Raw genomic sequence first — 22,905 nt, 5'->3', positions numbered from 1 at the left:
CATTAGGCTACCGCTGCTGTTGGCCCTATCTGGCTGAGTGACCTAGATTAAAGGTTATTTGCTCAAGTCGCAGAGGTTTGCTCCTTCGGCTCACCCTTGTTGGGTTTCCTTATCTGGTTTTGGCTGGACAAATCTTGAGACACAAAGCGCCCATTTTGTGCTCCTCTCTGGAGATCCTGTTACAGTGTACCAGACACGGAGCGGTCCACCACCGGTGCCTCTGGGAGCGTTTGGCGGTGGGGCGGCGCTTTGAGCTGCTTCCTCAACTTCGAGCATACGATACGCCTGCACCCCTCTTTGGTCTCAACGCGCGCTTTCTTGTGCGACTGCGCAGTAAAACGACGGCGGGGGTCAGATGATGTCATGATGAGGCAATTCAAATAGAGCAACCTCCTGTTCCTCGTTACCAACTAAGAAAACATACAAGTGGAATTGAACAGATTCCCCAAAGCCCCACAGTTCTATAGTAACTACAATATTGCTCAAGCACATTCAGTGCATTACAACTTCAGATGAACCAGGTTATTTTCTGGTCAGTTTCCTGGAAAGTTCAATATGTGATTCAAAATATAAATTTACACGCTTATAAAAATAATCCCGAACCAAAACATGACAAAAATTATTTCTGGATTATGAGGGGAAATATTGTTGTTTGTCCCTGATGGAAATAACTGAGCCTCTTCATACAGCGACAGATGCCTTGAGGTCGATCTGGTGGCCTTATTCCTCCTGTGCTCTAGAAGTACAAGCAAAGAGCAAAGACAGTGTGAAAATGAGGGAGAAAGAGAGAGACAGAGAGAGAGAGAGAGAGAAGGAGCAAGAAAGAGTAGTGTTCGCTGACCTCATTCTGACAACAAGCCCGGGAAGAGCCTTTCCCTGGAACTGTTTCGCAACACCACTGTTGTTTATACAGGTGGTGGGTGAGTCGAGCGAGATATGCAGAGAGCATGCATTTTGCAACACCTCATTACGGATACTAAACACAGGCGGCGTGTCGAATCACACGGGCACAAGCGCCCTGTACCAATAATGTGACTCAAGTGTCATTTCGTCCGTGGCGTTCGCAGCGAGCGTGTTTCTTTTTCAGCGGCGGTGGCCAAATCATCGCTCTCTGTTTGAATTTACAAGTCTAGCTCCTTCTGCGGCGCTCCAAGTGCTGTCAAACACCACTATCTTTGGGTATCGTCCAGTGTAGCGCTCGCCTCCTGGAACGGAGGCCTCTGGTTGGCTCGTATGTTTTGGCCGCGGCGCAGTCTCCTGCAACAACATCCTTTTGGCCAGAGTTCAGGCCCGTGGAAGGGCTACAATAGCCCAAAGGTGGCTGCCCAGACCGTTGTTTATGCAACAGCGCACTACTGCCAGGTTAAAGGGAAAAGTGGATAAACACGGAGGGCCGCACAGACAGAGTCATGCTTTCTCACGCGCCAACAGCAGATTGTATTTTTTCCCATTGCACATTTTGAAAACTAATCTCTTTGTAAAATGCTCCTGGTTTCAGTTGAATTGGACATAAAAGAATAAGGCTGTTCATAAATAATATACTGTAGGTGATGATCTATGATTTAGAATGGGTTTTGAAAAAGACATCCCTAAACAAAAGGAAAATCAGGCTCCTTAACCAAAGTAAATTTAATTCAAATAAAATCGTTCCCAAACTAAATAGACTTTACGCTGCTATTTCCTAACTGTTGAATCCATGCATAAGTTAATGGAGCGCCTACCATCTTATTTTCCCACAAAACCAGCGAGGTGAACCAAATCCATTTCAATCTGAGAGAGAGATCCACACAAACAGCTGCTTGGTAAACATACCAAAGTAATTGTGTCAAATGCCTTACTTTAACACAGATTAAATGCAATTAGAAGCTGTTTATCTAACCACAACAGGTCTCTCTGCCAAACGAAAACCCTCTGTCATTGTTTCAAGCAGTTCTACTCGGAGGGATTACAGCTGGGAGCATGATGATTTTTTTTTTCTTTCAAAAGGCGCTTCCTTATGTACAGGAAGGAACATTTATACATATAAAGCACACACTCATTGCATAGGAAGACTATAGGGACGAGGGGGGGGGGGAACGGTTGGTTGGATAAGGGTCTTCTGAGGTGAATATGTGGAATTTAGGTCAGTGCAGCCGAGACGTTTAACCAGCTCAAGCCGCTGCAGCCTGGGTGGAAATAGCATGGGAGGCCATGGAGAGGGAAACCAGTGCGTCACAGCTCCCGGCCCGATTCCAGCCCCCCACCCCTCCCCACCCGACGCAAACAAGAGCCATAACTTCCCTAATGATCCCAGATCATGTACGCCTCGCACACATTCCGCCCACGGGGAGCGCCTTCCTCCTCACCTTTGACCTCAGAGTGGGTGTGCCTACCTTCGACTGTGCCACGGCGTTCAGGGCGTGCGGGACACGGCGCTAATGTGGCGGACTGAACAGTTGGCGAAGAATTAATCTTTGTGAAGTCTCAGTGTACAATGTGGAGAAAAAAATATTTAATCCAAGTGTACACAAGCTCTTACTGCAACACCCCTAAAATCTGCAAAATCCTTTTTAAGACCAAACAAATCTCTTAATATGTTTGATATTTGCCAGATCTTGCACACTCCTGCTCTCGTTTTCAGTTGCCCTGTTGAACACAATTTCACTGTGACACACACTCACACCACACTTACACACACACACACACACACATTGTAAACAGTCTTTATTGAGACGTGAGTGCTTATATAAACATAGACAAGCCCTATTGAGGGTCCGGGCCGGGGCTGAACAATAAGAGGGGGAAAGTTGCTGGACGTTCCTCACAGACGGTGTGTACAAAATCCAATTATCAGAGCCACGGCATTAACATTCCAGCAGTCTGGCAGGTGACGGCTCCGTCTTTTCAGCTCCCCAGCCACCCTCCTCCTCCGCCCTCACACGGCCAGCATGGGACAGAGTCGCCCGGCAGCCCCTCGACAATACACGCACACAGACACACACACACACACATACACACATGCAGCCCTCTGCAGCTCGCCCCCTTTCTAGGATCCCCCCCCATGTATTGAGACATATATAGAGGGAAGAAGGCAAAGAGTGGGGGGGTGGGGGTGTAGTTTTGTGGAGGGGGGTCTGCCAGCGACACTGGTCTTTTCTTTAGGAGATCAGCGCGACCGGCCTTGCAGGCAGTATCAGTCAATGGGGCATTCTTCTCTCTGTCTCCGGGTGAGAACATGTTGATCGCTGATAACACTGCTTTGATTGCCATAATGGGGAAACTACTTTTTTTTGTTTTGAGCGTTTGCCTCCAAACAGTGAGAGCTTTGTCGGCGCGGGGGTGATGTTCGTGGCACACAAGATGCCGATTAAGAAAAGGTTTAACGGTAAAACAAAAACGATGTTCTTGGCTGGAGCGGGAGTCGATAATGGATTAAAATACATTTCTGCGCCTTTGGGCCTCTTCAGATACAAAAAAAGCAATTGAACCGACCCAAGGACCCCAACACTGCGAGCTCAAAGTTGAACGCTGCATGCATTTAAAAAAAATTGCTATATATATAGTTTTAAAACACAAGACTTTATATTGTGATTTGGTTGATTATACCCTCTAACTCAGATAAATACCCTATGTACCTCTTCAAGTATAAAACCGTCTGGGCACATGAAGCTCGGGCCATCGGGCTTCATTAACAGCTGTTCTTTTCTTTACTTTACATACAGTACATATAGTTCTTATCACTATGGGATGTGGTGTACGTGAAAGGGCACATGTTATATACAGCGCCTCGGCCTGGTGTCCTACCCTGTACCCTTGTCAGGTCCTATATATGGTATGTACATCTGGCACACATTCTGATCTTTCCATCGTGTCATCCTTTCTACACACTGTAACAAAAGGCTGTAAGAGATACAGACACTATGGGACAGTATGGTACAGGATGGAGCGAGTTATTATTTTTGCATTATGGATTCAATTATTTAATTTAGTTTTAAATGCTATTTACAAAGAAAATAGTGAAAATACCCATCGTAATTTCCCAGAGCCCATGAAGATATCTCTGACCAACAGGCTTAAGAGAATTTGATTTCTAAAGATTAAAAAACAGAAAAATAAGCAATTCTGTTGAACATTTTTAGATTTTACACTGAAATAGTTTTTTGTCGACCGAGTCACCAACTATTCACATCAGCACTACATTATAATACATGATGATTGCTGCATATTCCTAATGCCCTGTCAACACACACCCTGAGCTATGTGCATTGCATATATGTAAATATATATAATATAAAAATTAGGATATATAATTATAAATACTAAAGAGAGATGTGATAAGGTATGTCAACAATCATGTTTTACATTTCTGGCTAACAGAGTGTCTTAAACGGTTTTATATCTACAAACTTAATATTTAACATCATTATGATAAATCTGACTTCAGGGGCTTTTATTTATTTTCTTTGATAAAGTCAAAGTGTTATAGAAACACATCTTGATATTTTCAGTTTTTACTCCACTTTTGGGTTCACCTGCCCTCCTTATAGATAGCAACCAATAACCCCTCCCCTCTGTCCCCATAACACAACTTTTTTTGCTTCTGTTTCTCCCCCGTCTTTGTGTCTCACTGTCCTCCTGCGCAGCGAGACACAAGTCAAGTGTCTCGTGGCTTTCTCCACCCTCACCAGAAAGCCTGCACGCAGTTAATTATTCTTGGATGGCGGATGAAAAAACTGAGATCTTTTCTTCTTTCTCTTTTTTTTTTTCATTAGCTCAGCAGCGGTTTCCCATTCATAATAGTTGGCACTGGTTTCGCACTGCCTGCCAGAGCTCACACCCCGACCATTTTCATTTTCCTTCATCCGTTTGTCTCATTCATGTCATAGAATTGGCAGGGGCCCCGCACCGTTTTCCTGGTGGCCATCGGCCCTTCAGCACTCTTCTTTGGAGTGTCAGGCTCCTGTTTGTGCATCAGAGTGAAGAATCAGAAGGAAACAGCAATTCACACTGGTTTGCATCCAAGTGACATCTTGAAAATTGCATTATTTCCACTTTGGTCTTATCAGTTGGAATCTAAAATTGAATTTTAGCAGGGCTGTGAAAAGCACTCATGACGTACTTTTGGGCAGAGAGAAGGACTTCCCACATTGAAACCTATCCTGGAAAAGTGCATGGATTTTGTTTTTAGGAAAGAGTGTGGGTTAACATACCCCTGCCTTCTTATTGTAAATTATCCTATAAGACTGCAGAGGAAGTTTAGCTCTCTCCCACACACTTGATGTGCATCACACAATGCATCGAGCTATATGAGGCCCAAAGAAACAGCAGTTTATCATCATGCAACTACTGGAAATATGCACACTGACAGGAAAGCTACATCACACATACATTCAAATGCAAACCCACCTGTTGAGCCCCTCGCTTTGCTAAATCTATCAGCTGCATGCATGAGTTTTAGTGCATTCTCTCGAGCTGAATGCGAGTGAGCTCATATGTGCATCTGATCCTCTGAGTCCAAACGCTCAAATGTACCGTACACACTCTCAAGGCTGCAACCTAATCCCAGTGAACCCCTAAGTGACAAATAAAACCCAGGCTCTTTAGCGTTGGGAACCAGGATTGTCAGCACGGAGACAAACAAGGGGACTACCGTGTTTCCACCAACGCCTTGTAGCCTTCGCCACCTCCAATCCGAATGGAGTTAGAGGCTGGCGAGCAGGAGCGCAGGGTAAAAGAGTCTCCTGGGGCAGTTGGCTCGGCAAGCGGGACCAGAGGATGGCTGCACCGTGGATTAGGGCCCCACAGTGGTCCATTGTTAATTGGGCGCCATGTGTGAAAGCAACAGAGAGATTAGTTTGTACAGCTGCTGCCATTTGTCATAACTGCCCTTAACAAGACACACATGGCAAACCAAGTTACAGCCAGTGGTTTTACAGAAGAAAAAAATAGGGGAGAGAAAATGTCTAGTGAGCATCTAATAGTTTGTAAAACAGAGCTGCATAAGCAGATAAAGATGTCCTTGGGAAACACCACGCAGACTCAGCTGGGATCCCATAAGAGATGATGAGTTTGAGCATTACTCATTTAGCCATCTGTAGGTCAACTGGGGCCATTATCATAACTGCTTAAAAAGCTCTGTTAAGCCAGTAGAAATCCCAGACCACAGGTTGCAAACAACTCTGTGAAAACAATGAGGGAAGATCAACGATTACATCACGGCCCTTCTGGACCCAGTTCAAATTATCCAGGGTCTGCGTTTTATTAGACAGGCATCAGTGGGACAACAAAAGAGCTAGTGACTGTTATAGCCTGCTGACCCCTCGTTGGCCAAACCTCCCTGGTAATGTAGGCGTTTTAAGAGAGGGATGGTGGAGTAGAGTTATTTTTTGGTAAGAATCCACAGTGTAATTGTGGGTTGTAGGTCTGAGCACATGTTGGAGGCCTAATTACAATCTTGACATGGTAAATCCGGAACAAGCTTTTAAAGCAGCTCGCACTTTCAGTTTTTTTATGCCTGCCAGACGCCCGAGCACCGCTGTTGTTGAGGGGCTGCGGTTCATAGAATCTAAATGTAGTCTTTTTGAGCTGAAGTGAGCAATAATCTGCAGCGTGTGTGCAGTAAATGACTTCATGATTTTGTTTTTCTGCATGCACGTGTATCTGGGCGTATATGAGTGTAAACACGTGTCCCCATGTGTTGCATGTAAAAAAAACTAGCTCAAACTACCAGCTGCAGCCTGGTGCCAGCCGAGAGAGTTGGGGCAATTTCAAAAGAATTCTAGCTATCTGGAGAGCGATCATATAGGCTTTTCAGAAGACACTGTGGTAACAAGGCCTGTTCTTCCCCCAGTAAAAGTAATGGGCTTCATTAACCATCCTGCTGGTGCTGCTGCAGACTTTAATCACAAGATCCAGACAGCAACTGGATTTGATTGTCCAGTTTGGGAGGCCAAACTATTTCATCATCGCTAAATCGGAAAAGTGTTTCCCACTAGATAAAAAGAATCAAAATATCTAAATCCAATGACATTAGTCATGGCAATAGGGATAAGTGTTAAATCATACAGATTATCTCTGTGAAAAACTTCAACAGCGCAGGCTTTGTATTATTATTAATGCATCAATACAAAGATTTAATGTGAAAACTAAATGTAAACGTGAAGCATTCGAGAACTAGTTGCAGAATGACTCCTACACATGTAAGAAGTTATATCGCTGTTAAATGCTGAATTTAACTGCACAACAGCTGTTAGCAATGACAACAGGGTCAGCAATGCTTTTAATCGATTATCCATGTTGCGCTCTGCACTGATAGCCGAGGACGAAGCCGGCTGTTTCCTCCCGGAAGCGGGTCCTGTGATAGGAGCCTGACGAATCAGCAAAGGCTATGCCATAACCGAAAAGATCAAGTAGCAGTATGGATGTAGCCTTAATCTAATGAAAGAAGTCAACGCAAAAGGGAAGGGCTGTTAGATTGAGTTCAATTCAACATGTGTAAAAATCTAAAATTTTCATTCACAGCAATTTTTCATTTGCTGTGGAATGTCTGTCTCATTTCTTCATTTGAAATCTCCAACAGGCGGAAATTTGGAAAAGGTGCATTCCACAATTTTTCCATTTATACACTCCATCACGTTGTTGTTTTAATGCCTGGATTTAAAGACGCAGTGTGAGAACCAAATCTCTCTGTCACAATGGAGGAAGTGCTTGTGTAGAAAATCTGTAACATCTGCTGGTTTGGGAGTCCTGAGATATGAGATTTCCATGCTGTTCCAATCAACATGGTGTCCATATTTCCTCTCCTCCTGCCACTCCCTCTATACAGCTCACTTTAATCATACACAGCCCCAAGGTTGCCTTTTCGTAAACGACAACATGTTTGTTAGTGCTAAAAATATAAATGCCTGATTTTCTTACCCGACTCGCCTTTTCTACTGTTTCGATAACATTTCTTACAAACTTGCCAATATTATGGCATCTTCTGCTGATCCAGAGTTGGTTTCTAAATTTGGGGGCGTTTTTTGAGACATGGACCTGACATATGCGAAGGAGGAGTGGAAACCCTTTAGCTCGCTTTGACAACTCAATGGGGCGCTGATGAATCCGTCCCCGAGCAGGCCATTCCCAAGCCCCAGACGCCACATCCCTACTTTGACCTGCTGCACTGACATTGGGGAGAACTCCTCTGGGGATTCAACGCCAACCCCCCCAACCCCTAAAAAACTGCAACGCGCCCACCCAAAAAGTACATTTCGTGCTGCACTGCCAGGCCTTTCTCTCTCTCTCTCTCTCTGTCCCGCTCAGGTCTCGTCGAGCCAACAGTGATGAGACGTACTGTACCCGCGGACAAAAGAAGAGACAACCATCACTCTGGGCCACTGATCGGCCCTGTCTGGACTGAAAAGACTTTGATGGGGCAGTGCGGGGCGGGGGGTGCTGCACACAGAAGTTAGTGTCTCCTGGGCAACCACTCTGATTGTCTGTCCCTGCCCAAAGTTCCCCATCACACCCCACCAACTACCCCTTCTCATTTTGTTCTACCCTTCATTGGTTCCTAACAAGCCTTCTTCCTGGGTAGGGGGGAATGGCTTTTTACATGAAAGTCTCAGTCTTGCACTTGAGAGTGCTTTTCTCTCCAGGCTGAGTTGCAAAAAAAAACGCGATGTGAAAAAAAAGAGATGAATCCTCAATCTAAAAGAAACTAACTTTCTCTCGTCTGGAATTAAATCCTTGTTTCCACTAAAGACCCAGCTCACTAACATAACGTTTTTCTAGCAGCAACTCTTGTGTGATGTTAAAGTGAAGAGAGGGGAGCAACTGGATGGAGAAACTCCGGCAGCAGGGAGAGCCTGCTTTGTAAAGGCAGGACAGTGAGGTACAGTGTAGTGCCTGGGATAGGGGGTGAATGTACCCATTTGTCTTCATTTGGGAGGACCGGCAGACAGGGTGGGGGTTGGGAATCTATCTGCGAGGAGTGGGAGGTGCCGGTCCTCCAGTCAAGTGGCCTCAGGGGGATTTGAAATGCATTTGGGGTCCTCCCCAAAAGCCTGGGAAAGTGTGGTCGAGCTGAGATCTTAACCATAGACTAATGACACAAACTGCAGTGTAGACAACGACGCAAAACGAGTCTCCTGCTGAAACACACAAGAAAAGCCCTTTTGGACACAATGCCCCAGCCTCAGAATGCCGGAGAAAGGTCTCGTCTCCTTTTTTTTGACGGATGCAACAGTGCAAACTGTGACACAAGCGAATTAAATACACTGCAGCCGGGCAAAAAGAGAGTTGTAAATTTTGCAGAGAAAGAAAGCATCCACATTTCTCAGTGGCCTCTGCTCCGAGTTGCCTTGTTTCCATGGAGATTTATGTACACATGGCACACAAAAGAGGGCTAAGGAGGTAACACGGCCTGTTTAAGCCTTGAGGTATTTGCTCGAGCAAAACCCCGCTGCTAATAACACAAGCTTCACACTGAGCCAGGCAACCTGGATGCACTGCACCCAGGTTGGTGTTTGAGAAGGAGCAGGAGGGGAGGGGAGAAAGAAGAAGGCAGAGGAAAGTCAGATGAAGATCACAAACAACCAAAGATCCCGGGGAGGAGGCGAAGGCCTTCAGACAGAAAGAACTGACGCAAGAAAGAAAGAGAGAGGAAAAAAAGGAGGAGCGCAAGAAAGAAAGGGAGAGCGAGAGAGAGAGAGAGAGCGAGAATGAGAAATAGAGATAGAAAAGAAGAAGAGGCGAAGAAGAAAGCAAGAAGTAAGCAAGAATGAAAGATCACTGCAAAACATAAATAGCTCCCGGGTTAAGAGAAAAAGGACCGGGAAGACATTTAGTGGGAAGCGGAAATCAATAAGGCAAGCGGTGAAGCTGGGAGGGAGTTCTAAGTGGATTAGATTGAGAGAATGTGTTCGATAGGTTATGGCTCTGAGAGAGAGGTAGCCAGACACCGCAGGCTCTATTGCATACTAATAAGGGAGCCAGAATGGAAGCTAAGCACAAGGTTGTGCAGTTCACTCTGAAGAGTTTTTCTATATGGCTCCGGAGTCATCGGTTAAGGTTTTTCCCAGGGTTTTTTATTTTACAGTCCCACTGAATCTGCTCTGAACGTCCACGCTTAAAATTTATGTCCGTGAATAAAATTCCACTCAGCTTTTGAAAGAGCCATCCCTGACATTTTCTTTCCCAATATCATCTCACTGGAAAAAAAAAAAACTTCAAATTAAAAGGAAGCTAAACTCGACTTAACCAAAATAGAGAGGAGGCAAACAGTAGCGTCCTTAACGCTGTGTGCTTACAACAAGTTTTGTTTCACACTTCTGGCACAAACCCAGCTGCTATTTCTCTGGCCAAGCGCCTGGGCCTTGGGACAGCTGTCATGGTCGGAGTCTGGAACGTGAGGGGAAAGCCGGGCAGTGGGAGAAGAAAAGAGACTGAGAGCGAGAAGGAGTGAGAGAGTCATTTGGCCGGGCCGTGTGCCGCAGGGGTGATTCCTGATGGCAGAGGAGGATAAGGGGATGCAGGGAGGGAGGGATAGATGTTGTGCTTAGTCACAGGCCTCCACTGTGACCCAGAAGGTCAGGCCTCTGCCACTGGCCGCCTGACCAAAGACTCCGAGGCAGCCGGGCGGAAAACGAGATGCAAACAGCTACCACACGCCAGTCTAGAAGATAGGGACCAGCCAGACTACGCAGCCTGAGGGATCGGAGAGGGGAGTGAGGATATGTGGGTGTGGGGTGGTGCATGGGGTCACTGGTGAATACTCCCCCTCACTTAGGCCAGCGAACCAAGGGACCACCAGCCAGACCAGGAGTGGCGGGGGAGATGAGTAAAAACTGTTGCCAAGAGACCACCGGTGAAACTGCGACGGCCGTGGTTTGACCCCGATTGAGGAGGTCAACAAGGGGGCTTAAGCCTCCCTCCACTGACTGCCATTCCCCCCAAGGCCAAAAAAGTCCCTCTCCTCCACGTGCCCTGTGACCACGACGGTGCTTTTTCACTGATCTGATTTGCTCAATTAAACTTCAGAGGACACCCGGCCACATCTCTTTGCAAAGGTCATGACCCGGGGGCCAAAGGTTAAGTCAGGCACTCGTAAAACAGGGTCTCCATTAACGGGGCAGCATGTACGCAGGGGTAATCCATCCATTTGCACAACTATCATGACAGTGTGAAAAAAGGAAAAGTGAAAAGTTGCGATACCGATGGGGGGCTGGGGGCGGGGGTCAAGGTGATGATGTTTTACGGCCGTGTTAACTTTCAGCACCAGAGTAATGGCATCGCTGCTTGACCTTGACTTCTGCAGTCTGCCATTGGACATTCCCTTTCTGTCACTGGTTATGAGGTAATCCCCTTTCAACTCAATATGCTAGAAATGATTTGTATTTCCTCATACCCCTTGTTTTCTAAACTAATTTATAGCTGGGGTTGTTTAAGACCAAGATTCCTGTAAATCTGATGACATGATTGATTATTTTATTTTTTTTATTTTATCCTCATATTTTATTAATTGTGCGCATGTGTAACGAGAACAGGACAATTAAATAAGCAGATCCGAGATTTTTCAGTAAGAACAATACCTACATTCTTTCATTTGTCGTAGGAATAGTGACGAGCAGCTAAAAGCCGATTCAAGCGAGGCCCACAGTGCTCTGACATGTCCTAACAGGACGATTATCTTCATGCCTTGTTACAGCTATTCCATCAATCTGTCAAACTGGATATGCAAAATATGAATCCAGTGGGCAGAGGCAATGATTTAAAAAAAAAGAAGAATGGAACCCCTTGTTTTATCCGTTAAAGATCAAAATTGGTGTTCAACGGCAGTGTGTATTTGTGGGCGTAGATGTGTGTGTGTGAGAAGCCAGGGCCCTGTATTGAACACAGGCAGCCAGTTGGCACAATGGATGCCACAACCCCCACTCCCAGCCCCCAGCCTACTTCCCAGCGGGCATTCATCTGGGCATGCACATGGGTGCTACAGCCCTGCCTGGCTAAATGCGTCTGTGCCCCAGAACAAGGGGGCTGAGTGCCCTCTCTAAATTCAACCCGCGCACTCACTGCCAACCCGCCGACCTTTCTCAGGCAGCAGCAGCCCACCAGGATCAGGGACAAACGTGCCCCGAACTTTTGATTTTTGCCACGGAAAAAAAAAGAACAAGAAAGATGGTGTCAATAAGAGCAGGAACATATTTTAAGCTATCTAATTACACAACACAGCAGAGGTGCCAGAGAGCAGGGAGAACAATTTTGAAACCAAAGCTAGGGAGCTTTTATTTTTTTCTAGCACCTCGCACAAATAGCAGGTTCGGTTTCGGCCAGAGCTGTTTACCACTTTCTTTGTGTTCGATTGTGTGTTTGTTTGTTTCGTGCAGTTGCAGCAGAACAAAGGCGGCAGCTTCCATTCTGCCACTGTCTAAAAAACTTTCCAACGTGCCCACTGCATTGCGGATGCCAACCAACGAATCAAAGGCACGCTGCAGGCAGACAAAGAGGGTTTGATGCCAACCTCCAAACCTCTAACAACCATTACTGGTGAGTTGCCTGCCTCCCTGGCACGTTGCAAAACAAAATGGCGCCGTGCCGCACGCTACCACACAATATGGCTGCATTGTCTGGAAGTGGGCACTGCTTGGTAACTTGGAGATAGGAGAAAGACGCTGTGGCTTGCAAAAAACGGAAAAGGAGACGGGGAAAAAAAGGATCGCTTTCACTGCGATCCCGGTAAAAGAATGCTATTTTGTATTTGCCAAGGTTTCGGTGATAATCGCTTGTGTGATGTGCGATGCGATGTTGAAGGAGAACAGTATGTTCGCCATCCATTTAAAACACGAAAATGAATCTTCTTGCCAATAATATGCCCTTCCTCCTGAGCGAACACATTCTTCCTAAAATAAAGGCTGGTGAAATATCGTCTGTAGCGTAAAATGCGAGCGCTAACTTACCGTCCAAATTGTGCGTATTATGAAAGAAAGAAAAAAAACGGCACGGGAGAAACGTTCTCATGTTGGTGCTGAACCGTTCAAAAATGCAGCAGATGCAAACCAGGGAAGCGGTGGTGGCATCCGACAAAAGACACAAAAGAGGGTCTGATGCCAACCCCGGTGCCAGTGGCAACCATTATTGTCTCTGTGCTGTGCCTTCTGCTTTCCCTGGCACTTATCAAACACAAAATGGCGCTCAAGGTTTGATGACAATGAGCTAGCTATAGCACCGTGTCTCCCTCAATGGCAGAGCACTGGTGGTTGTTCAGTGTTGCTGCGACAGATTTTAACGGAGGGGGAATCTCACAGAGGAATACGATTGGAGAGGATTCCTATGGTGACAAGAGATTAAGGGAGGAAGTTAAAACTAAAAGACATGAATGACTGATGTTTATTTATGTGCTGCAACAACCCTGTTTTATAGGAAGCAAAAATAATCATTTTGAATGAGTGGTTCAAGGGGCCTTTAATTCAGGAAAAAATATCTAGATCTGATGTGTAAATAAAGAATTAAAAAGCAGCATCAATTAGGTAATTCATCATCAATTTTTAGGCTGTTTTTTGTGAAGAATTTGTCCAATATTTGTCTTTTTTTCCTCTCCTCCTTAATATCAGAATAAAACTTGTGTTCCTGACATCAAATAGTGGCTTAAAATGTATATTTTGGATGATAAAAAGAATGTCCTGTGATAGACTTGGGCTCGAATTGTCCGTGTTGGACGTCACCTCATGTGCTCAGAATATGCCTCGACATCATGAGTATGCAGGATTCTTTTGGCTCGATGTCGATGCCCAAAAAATTATTTAGGACAATTCAATTCTGTAAAATAAAACCATAGTTCGTAAATATGCGCACTCGTCAAATACTATTCCAGCACCAGGATGCTTTTTTTTTCTATCTCGTATTCACACTTTGCTGGAAAAAAAATACAAAGATTTCACAAAGACTAAAAAGAAAAGAGAGGTTTCCATTCGCTCACATTACAACATATCTTTCATATACTTTAAGAAATTACAACTGAAATTTACTGCAAATATTAATGAACGCTTAAAGGTTATTCACACTTTTAATTGCCAAACTGGCATGACTTCTGTCAGTAATCTGTTGGTTAGTAATTTAGTTAATAAGTATGTTGAGTGTAATGTACCTGTTTTAATGAGGGGAATCTGATTTTAAATTGTTCTGAGGACAACAGGAGAGTTTTAAAATTACATAATGTTATATAATGGGCACTCTGGGGATGGAGGCTATATTTTTTAACTCAGTAAGGACAGCTTCAGATTATTGTTTTAAAATATGCTGTTTAAATACATGTTAAAGACAAAAATTACATTATGAGTTATGAATCTGGGCTGCAACTTTACACAAATGTCTCTATTTAATACGAGCTGCGCACTGTGTGTGTGTGTGTGTGTGTGTGTGTGTGTGTGTGTGTGTGTCGACCACAACAGAATAATAACTGATCATGAGTAGGCGCTAGAAGAGCAAAGATACATTTAAAATATATGAGTATTGATAACAGATTGGCTTTTTGTTTTGCTTCATGATACAGTGGAACCACATAAAAATGTACGCTGTATATTTACAGCACTAAATGTCACGGTTTTTGTGTTGACGTTTATTTTAAATATGTGTAGTGGGGATTGTTAGGCTGCCAAAAAGTAACACACCCACAAAGAGACACAAACACAGACAGTGTGAGCTGGGACTTACCTTGGTCCTGGACATAGTATGCTAGAAACAAGTCCAGCTCCTTGACCGATACTGTTATGTGGTGTGGCTGGACACAAAGTGCTGGGTTGGTGCAATGTAGAGACTTGACTAGGCGCTCGCCGTCTGTACTTTCCAGAGGGATGCCTTTGAAGAGGATGACCATCACCAGGTCCAGACGCCAAACTTTGTCGGCTTGCCGCAAACAGTCAATCCGGCGGATCTTGCCCTTCTGGTCCGGGTTGGACAGCACGCAACACGGGTGCTTCTTGCCCGTCACACTGAGGACAAAGTCCTCCCGGTACTCCTGCCGAATGTCCTTACGCAGCTTGGCCAGCAGCCTGGACGCCCACTTCTGCTTTACCTCGGCCTTCTCACTCAGGAGCTCGTCCTTCACCGCACGCTCCTCGTCCTTGGACATCCGCTTCTCGTGCTTCTTGAAGTACTTGCGCTTTCTGGCCTGGAGGTTGAACCATGTGTAGGCGATGGCACGGACGTGAGGGAGAAGTGCCTCGATGAAGGGATGAAATTCATCCTGGAGCATCCAGAGGGAGAGGAGAGGGAAAAGAGAAGGAGAGAAATGTAATCAGAGACTCATGTCGTCAAACGTGAAGAAGAAATATGGGTTTAGTCAGCTACTAATCTGAGGCAGAGGGGAAGCCAGACCACAAATAAACAATTCCTCATCATGAGCCACATAATTTCTTCTTGGCAGTTTCAGCAGCTTTGAGTCCAGAAGTTTCTCTTCATACGGCAGCAACTGATTTTACCATTCTGGATGTATCTGGATGTACTGCGGCTATGACAAGGAAATTCCACTGTTTATATCAACTGCCAGCACTACAATAGCACCGACTCTGTGACTGAATGCACTGGAGTCTCCGCTCTCGTTTCCCGAGCATGCTCTGAGCGGGACGCCTGTGCCGCTGCTGAAACAGAGAGCATGCGCCCCTTGCAGTTGTATTTATCTTATCAAACTATTCACAATCCAAACGTGAATTTATCGCACTTTTCACGAAGGATGGAGTTGAAGCCGCGAGGGCCAAGGGGTTTTGCAGTCAGTTAAATAGGAGGTTGAAGAGATTCCCATTCTCCGGGGCACTATACAAAGAGCATCGTTGTACGCATGTCGAACGTACAGAAACTGTATTAAAAACACAAGCAGAGGAGCGAGGCGGCGTGTGAGGCAACCATGTGAAAGGTATTCTACAAAGGTTAAATTAGGATTCATTCTGAGGTTAGTGCCAAATCATCTCGGGCGTTAAGGTTAACACATGGAATGACACTCGCCCAGCTTCATTCCAAAACCCTGAGGTGTGACGGTGAAAACCTTAGCCTACTTTCAAAATGCTTCCTCTTGCTTTAATTAAATAAAAATGTCTTTCTGAATCTTATTCTCCTCATCAATTACCAGATATTCATATCAATATTAGGGGGAATATTTTCAGCCCTTTTTTATATGGGTTTTCTATGTATTAATCCTCAGTACACTCTGTTCCGTGTGATCTTTCATTCTAAACTGATTTCTTTTTTTGCAAATATGAGTCAAAAAGAGAAACTTTAGCCGTGCTCATTTGACAGAATTTGTCTTGATCCTAGGAGCTAAATGCAAACATTAATTTCCACAACAAACCAGAAGTTCACCGGCCTAAAGGCAGTGCACATCAATAATACATCGGTAAGTCTAAAACAAATTATAGTAATCTCTTAGAGCTTGTTCTCCGTAGGTGTAGGAATGTACAGGATGGCGGAACGGATGATTTAAGAGTAGTCAGAAATTACTGCAGCTGCGAGAGGAGTCGACAAACTTTGACTTATCTTTGTTTTAGGTCGTTAAAATGTCAAATCTAATAAGTGTAAGCGGCCCCCTTTTCTGAGCAGGCTTTTGAAGAGTTAAACCACATATTGTTCTTTTTGTAGGCAGCCAGACAGGCAGGGGAAACCACAGAAATCCACTCCCTATCTGTGACCACTGCTGGTGCTCCTCTGACAAGACACATTTCCAGCTCTTGGCCAATAAAATGCTGCTCCCGGTTACAAATGTTAAATCATAATTTTTAACAAATGTTTTCTCTATTCTGTTTTATTCCATGCGTATTATATTTACTGTGGATGCTACCTATCCACATTCTTTTAGAGATGTTAAAAAAATAATTCAGAACTGCTTTTAAAGTCAGCTCTCAACTATAAAGTGACCAATTAAACTGACAGAAGTGAGCAGTAAATGTGATCTGCAGTCACAGTGACTTAAATCCTTTTCACTTCTGGCTTCCTGTTCAAAAACACTAAATAATACGTTTAATTTTTTTCTTCTTCTTTTCACCCAGTCTAAAGCCAAATGCTGTAAAGATAAATGACTTGGCCAGGGCCTACACGGTGTACTTCAGCTGGGGCCATAAAAGCACAATCCTCTTAAGTACAAACTAAACCACATCTCAGTCAATCACTTACTTATGCCAAGTAAAATATAAACAGTAAAACTGAGTCAGCCAAAACAGTCAGCTACTCTGTTCCAACGCCGCACCGAGCTTATCGTGCGTTTGATCTACCTACAGTGAAAGTGGCTTTATCTGCCTCCACCTCTCACTTCCAAACTCAAAATATAGGGGTTCTACTCTAAATAAAAATATACACGTGGAGGGGAAAAAAATACAAACACGGCTCAAGCAAAGCCGGGGAGTGTGCGTGAGGTTATTAGAGGACGCAAAGAACCTAAATAAACCAGAGGTACCTATGTTAATTATACAGGGTAGCCAAAAACCTTAAAATCCCCTTTTACGCACAACTTTACGCACGAAGAGAGCGCAGGAATAGAGAGGAATCTTTTACTTTAAGGTGACTATAGAGGTGTGAAATATTTTCTTCGCCTGGACTTTCACACGAAAATAAGATGTCGACAGTGAAACCCAACACAAACACGAGCAATGTGGATTACAAAGTTCCATCGCTTAATTTTCGCGTAAAGGCAAAACTTATTTTTACCACGCAGAGGTGAAACTGTGCAATCCTCACACACACACACACACACACAAAACTTTCAATAACCCTATTTTAACATAAATGCGCAAGCCATTAAATGTATATTTAATAAAAATAAAAGACACAAATACCTGAGTGAGACAAATTGGAGAGTACATGGCGAGACGGCTACACACAAAGTGAATGTACTAGGACTGATTCCTCTGATCACTTTATCGCGCCATTCCTGAACCGACGTGCACCGTGTGAGACTGTGGAGGAGCAGCAGCTATCCGCGTAAAACAAAAAAGATTATCCAATGACATCCATGAAATGTTTTTTTGCGATCCAAAGATTGTCGTCTCCGCTGAGAAAAAAACGTTTTTAAGCAGGAGATTGTTATATATTTTCGGACATGCACGGGGAGCTCTCTGGCAGTGGAGCCGGTGCAAGCGGAGCGGCCGTGCGCACTCCTCGCTCCGGTACGCGCGGATCGTCTTATCGGCGCAGCGGTGCCTCGTTCTTAAAAAGCATCACTTCAGCAGAGGCGGCGCTGGAGAAGAAGAGTGTGCGATGTTCACCCCTGCGTTCCTCAAAACTTGATGTGAAACCGTTCGCTGCACCTCCGGCTCCTGCGCGATTCCAGCAAATCAGACCCAACTTTTTTTTTTCTCTCTCTCCCCCTCTCTCACTCTTTTTTTTTTCTTGCAGCCACGTAATTACACAGTCACACTCCTCCTCCTCCTTTGCCTCATCCTCCTCCTCCTGCTGCTCCTCATCCAAAACGCACAACTTTTAATCTAACCACACAGCACCTTCCTCTCCTCCTCCGGACAATTCATTTACCACCACCACTCCACTCCTCCTCCTCCTCAGACACACTCACTCACTCCTGCGGGATAATGTCTAAAGAGCCTCGGGGACTTTGGACTGAACAGACGCGGAAAAAGGGAACATTTCCCTGCGCAGATTTGGCAACGTGCGATCCCCAACCCTGGAGCTCCCCTGACAACAACAACATGCGCTCCCTGCTTATTCTCCTCCAAATTCAGATAATTCAGGAGTGTGTGTGTTGATCAGTAAAAAGCAAACACACACTCTTATTAGTCTGTCGGCCCCATGTGGGCCAAGGAGACATGAATTTCCCTGAAAAGGTTCGTTCTTATAAAAATTTAAATATTGAAATGCTTTAATCTCTAATATAAAGTGATAATTTCTGAAGATAATAATGAACTTTTTATTTGAAATGTAATTTGTCTTCATCAATAACAATTAAATAATTTAAATGGAACACAATATAAAACACCCAGAAGGAAAGTGACAGTGTGGCCTGAATGCTGAAAGGAGTGGAAGTTAAATTGTTACTTTGTGGCTACAGTGTGTGTGTGTGTGTGTGTGTCTGTGTGTGCGTGTGTGTGTGAGTGTGTGTGTGTGCGTGTGTGTGTGTCAACAGTCCACATAAGAGTTAATTTACCAAAATAAGGGGAATGGGATGTTAACACAGGCAGCCGTGCCAAGTTTAGTACAGTTTTTTTTTCTTTGGCCAAAACCGTGCCAAAAAAAGTCATGTTGTGGTCCATGTTTAAAAAAAATGTAAAAAAAAAAGTTGAACCCAATTCTCAACATATGCCCCCAATCGTCAAGTATAAACCACACAGAGCCGTTCACTTATTATCACAACATTTTGGAAATAAACAACAACAATCCACGTTCACGTACCATTGCACTGTACTGCATGGATTACTGTGGGGTCCTGGAGCCGGGTTGAAACACACAAGCCGGTGGCTTCACATATTCTCACGTTCAACTTTGTGCTTTGCAGGGTATTTTCTCTTGCAGTGAAAAAAAAAAGTCAAACACCGGAAGACAATTCTTGGCAGATAGCGGTGAAAAGAAGTTAGGAGCACCTCGGCTCTTTTCTCTCCCCCTCTATCTTTTTTTCTTGTCTTCCTTCCTCTTCGGGTCTCACTTTTTTTGGACCGCTCTTTTGGGGCTTGTTCAGCGGAGTTGAACGGGATCCAGAAGAGGCTGAGTTCTCGGCGCTGGGCTGGTCTCCGCCTTCACTTTCACTGTCTGCCGGACTGCCGCCCCTCCGCTCGCAGCAGCAGCGTCCATCAAGTAGCACGGTGCTTTGACTCACTCACATTCCGGTGGGGCTTTTCCAAATAAAAGCCTCTTTAACCCTGCTTGTGCACAGTCTATGCTGCAGTAGAAACACACTTTAGCTGCTTTCGGACATGCACAGAACTCCTGTGAACACCTTCCTCTAGAGGGGCTGTATAGGCGTTTTCAGAAGTGACCTGTGGGTAAAGTCCAAAGAATTGTCTCTGGAGTTTACCCAGCGTTTGCCTTTTACATATGCACAACACAGCAGGAGGTCCTCTGCACAGACTTGTTCACAACAGCAACAAATCCACTACATTATTCAGGTGAGAAGTGGAGCAGCGGGGTGCAGCAGAGAGAGGCAGGAAGTGACGTGTTAACTCCGCTGCAGAGATCACGTGATAACACACACTGGTGTCAGCTCTAATCACCACAAACTCTCCAGACTTTCCTCTACGTATGTCGCCGCTTTTTCACTGAGTGGTTTGTTTTCTTTCAGTTTTTTTAGTCCTCCCCTCCCCCCCCCCCCCCCCCCCCCCCCCCCCCACTCACTTGCGGTGAATGCAGCAGGGATCCCCTGCTGTGTTCCCACATCCACTTCTCCTGGATTTCTACAGACCTTATACTCCTGGAGGCCAGGCGGAGAAACTCCGGAGAGACTGTGGAGCGTCTCACTCTGACATTTGAATTCACACACGCACCTCCTACAGAAAATACGAAGGAGCTGCAAGTCATGTTCAGTTTATGTCTGAAGGCAGTTTATGTGAGAACGCACATGTCCGACTGAGAGCCTCCGGACCTTTTCTGGCTGGCCCCTTGGTAGAGAGTCTGCAGAAAGTCCGGAGAAGCCGATGTGAGAACACGACAGGAGATCCCGCCGCAGGATTTGCCGCCGAGGAGTGGATTTGTTGATGATGCTTCTAACACGCCACAGAAGCAAAAAAGTAGAAACCGAGAAGAAATTAAAAATCTACTAATGAAAAAATGGTGCCTAACACGTAGAAGAAACAGAGGAAAACATGTATATCAAAATTGTTTTGGCCCAGATTTAGTCTACATCCCACATCTGGCCTGCATACCACATGTAATAATGGCACTTGGGCTACCTGCTCCTGTTTGCCAGATCTGGGCCACAAGTGAGCCACAGCAATACCGCATGTCAACCAAGAAAGGCCAGAATTAGTTTTTTGGTATTTGGGCCATAATCACCATTTACCACACTTGAGGTTCATATCCAGTTCACGCCTTGGCACAAAAATCGACGACATTTGTTTTGCCATATTTGGGCCACATTTGCTATTTTTACACATTGTCTGACCTCCAGACGTGAAGAATTGGGGTCTCTTATTTTGAAAGTTCCCCAACCTATTTCCCTTGGTCGACCATCGAGCTGTTTCTCTGCAGCTTGACGCAGCAGAGTTTTGTAATGGTGTTTGCATTCTGGCCTCTCATTGGCCAGCAGCGGTGGCCCCGGGACTCTGTACCCTGGGCCCCTCATTTCCGCTCCTCTGACGTGCTGTGGGGGGGCTTGACAGAGCCGGACAGTCAGTCAGTATGTGTTGAATAGCGATGAAGAGCCACTGACTGATGCTGACAATCACAACACTGCTATGATTATAGCTCCATAATATATTATTATCATTATTATCATTACTATCATTATTATCATTATTATCATTATTATCATTATTATTATTATTATTATTATTATTATTATTTGCAGAGGCAGTAGAAAGAAAAGAGATGGTATTAATAATACATATGTACACATGTGTCTGATAGTGTTTCAATTTGCGTTGAAGGCACTGATATAGCTGCTAGTGCAAACTAATAGGAAATTATGGTATAATAGACGAATCATTTCTATGTTTACATAACATTTTTAAAGTTGAAGCAGAAAGTCCTTTCCAGATGAGTGAAGGTTAAAAATTCAAATCAGTGACTGCAGCGATGGTAAACACTGTTGTAATAGTATAAGTATTTCGTGTGGTAGTAATGGTGCCAGGGTAAATGACTGATGGGATATTTAAAGGGGGGGGGGGGGGGGGGACAACCTTGACTAATCATACATTATATGCTGTGTGGCAGCAGCCGTAGGAAATGTGATTGAATGTTTCATCTTACAACAGAAAATGTCCCTTCCCTTTCATCACTGCGATCGTGACATTAACACACTGTTCCCACAATATCTGAACATGTCACAGTGGTCATATGGGTTCATGTGTCTGCATCAAGTGCAGCCATCAGCAGTTGTGATGCGATGCTCGGGAATAATTAAGCTAAGAGCTTTCAGTCCCCACATGATTATAAAATGCTAATCAATAATCATCTCAAGGAAAAGTTCAGGCCTGGTCTTCAGTCTTTGTGTGGCATCGTTGAGGCAAAGCTACTCCAAGGGTGAAGAGTAAATAAATCTTGTCTCTCTGACTATTAAGTCTTTAAAAAACTTATTTCAGGCTCCTATTGTTTACATTTTAATTAATACATTTAGATTTTAGATTTAGAAGTATTCTTTTAGTAATGTGTCACTTCAGATTTCCTCCATTTGACATATTAATGGTTGTTATAGCTAAGATGCTATAAACGGCTCGATTATTATCTAATGCACTGACTCTTTAGTCTCTTCCTTTTAGCCCCAAACTATATGACACCAGTCTAATGAATCAGATGGCATGATTCAGTCCTCTGAATAAGGTTCTACCGCCCTCACGTGGCGGCAAATAAAAGCCACACATCTTGCAGTTTTTTTTTTAAGTGCGCCTGTTTAAATGGCATTTAGGCTATTCATTTATTACTATGGCCACCTCTGCAAGTCCCAATGAAAAGACAGGTTTATCCTATGAAGATTACAAATTGTTAATGTGGTGATAACAGGTAGAATAACGTCCATATCATACAAGTTCTTCCTAAGTAGAAATTTGCCAGCCAACAATAAAAATGGTAACATTTTTAATAATAATAAAATCATGTTGAGTGCAAATACTCATAATTACCACCATACTTAGCAATACAATATTATGAAAACCACAAGGGAGAGTATAAGATTGGTGCTCTCATATTTAAACCCCAGTAAGACATGTCAGTGGCACGAGGCATATAGTTACAACCTTGTCCCAAATATTATAAGTTTATTTCTATTGATTCAAAAGTACAATCCATATTAATTAACATGCAAAC

General features: G+C 44.3%; 1 protein-coding gene across 6 annotated transcripts in view; it reads right to left on the bottom strand.

The window, feature by feature from the left end:
• The window catches only part of LOC128430074 (nuclear factor 1 B-type), a 59,464-nt gene extending 39,755 nt beyond the window's left edge, over positions 1-19,709 (bottom strand). For 2 of the 6 annotated variants that reach the window (XM_053416023.1, XM_053416024.1), the window contains exons 1-2: positions 19,345-19,709; positions 14,671-15,202 (exon numbers count right to left, since the gene is read on the bottom strand). In XM_053416023.1, coding sequence (XP_053271998.1) covers positions 14,671-15,202; positions 19,345-19,362 — 550 coding nt within the window. In that variant the 5' untranslated portion in view covers positions 19,363-19,709. Of the gene's footprint in view, positions 1-14,670; positions 15,203-17,777; positions 18,504-19,344 lie in introns of those variants that run through there. The other 4 variants (XM_053416025.1, XM_053416027.1, XM_053416021.1 and 1 more) reach the window with 2 other exon arrangements.
• Positions 19,710-22,905: the final 3,196 nt, after the last annotated feature.

This window comes from Pleuronectes platessa, chromosome 23, assembly GCF_947347685.1.
Source record: "Pleuronectes platessa chromosome 23, fPlePla1.1, whole genome shotgun sequence".
Classification (NCBI taxonomy): Eukaryota; Metazoa; Chordata; class Actinopteri; order Pleuronectiformes; family Pleuronectidae; genus Pleuronectes; species Pleuronectes platessa.
The sequence above is the reverse complement of the archived record's forward strand: the minus strand, read 5'-3'. Positions and strand labels throughout refer to the sequence as shown.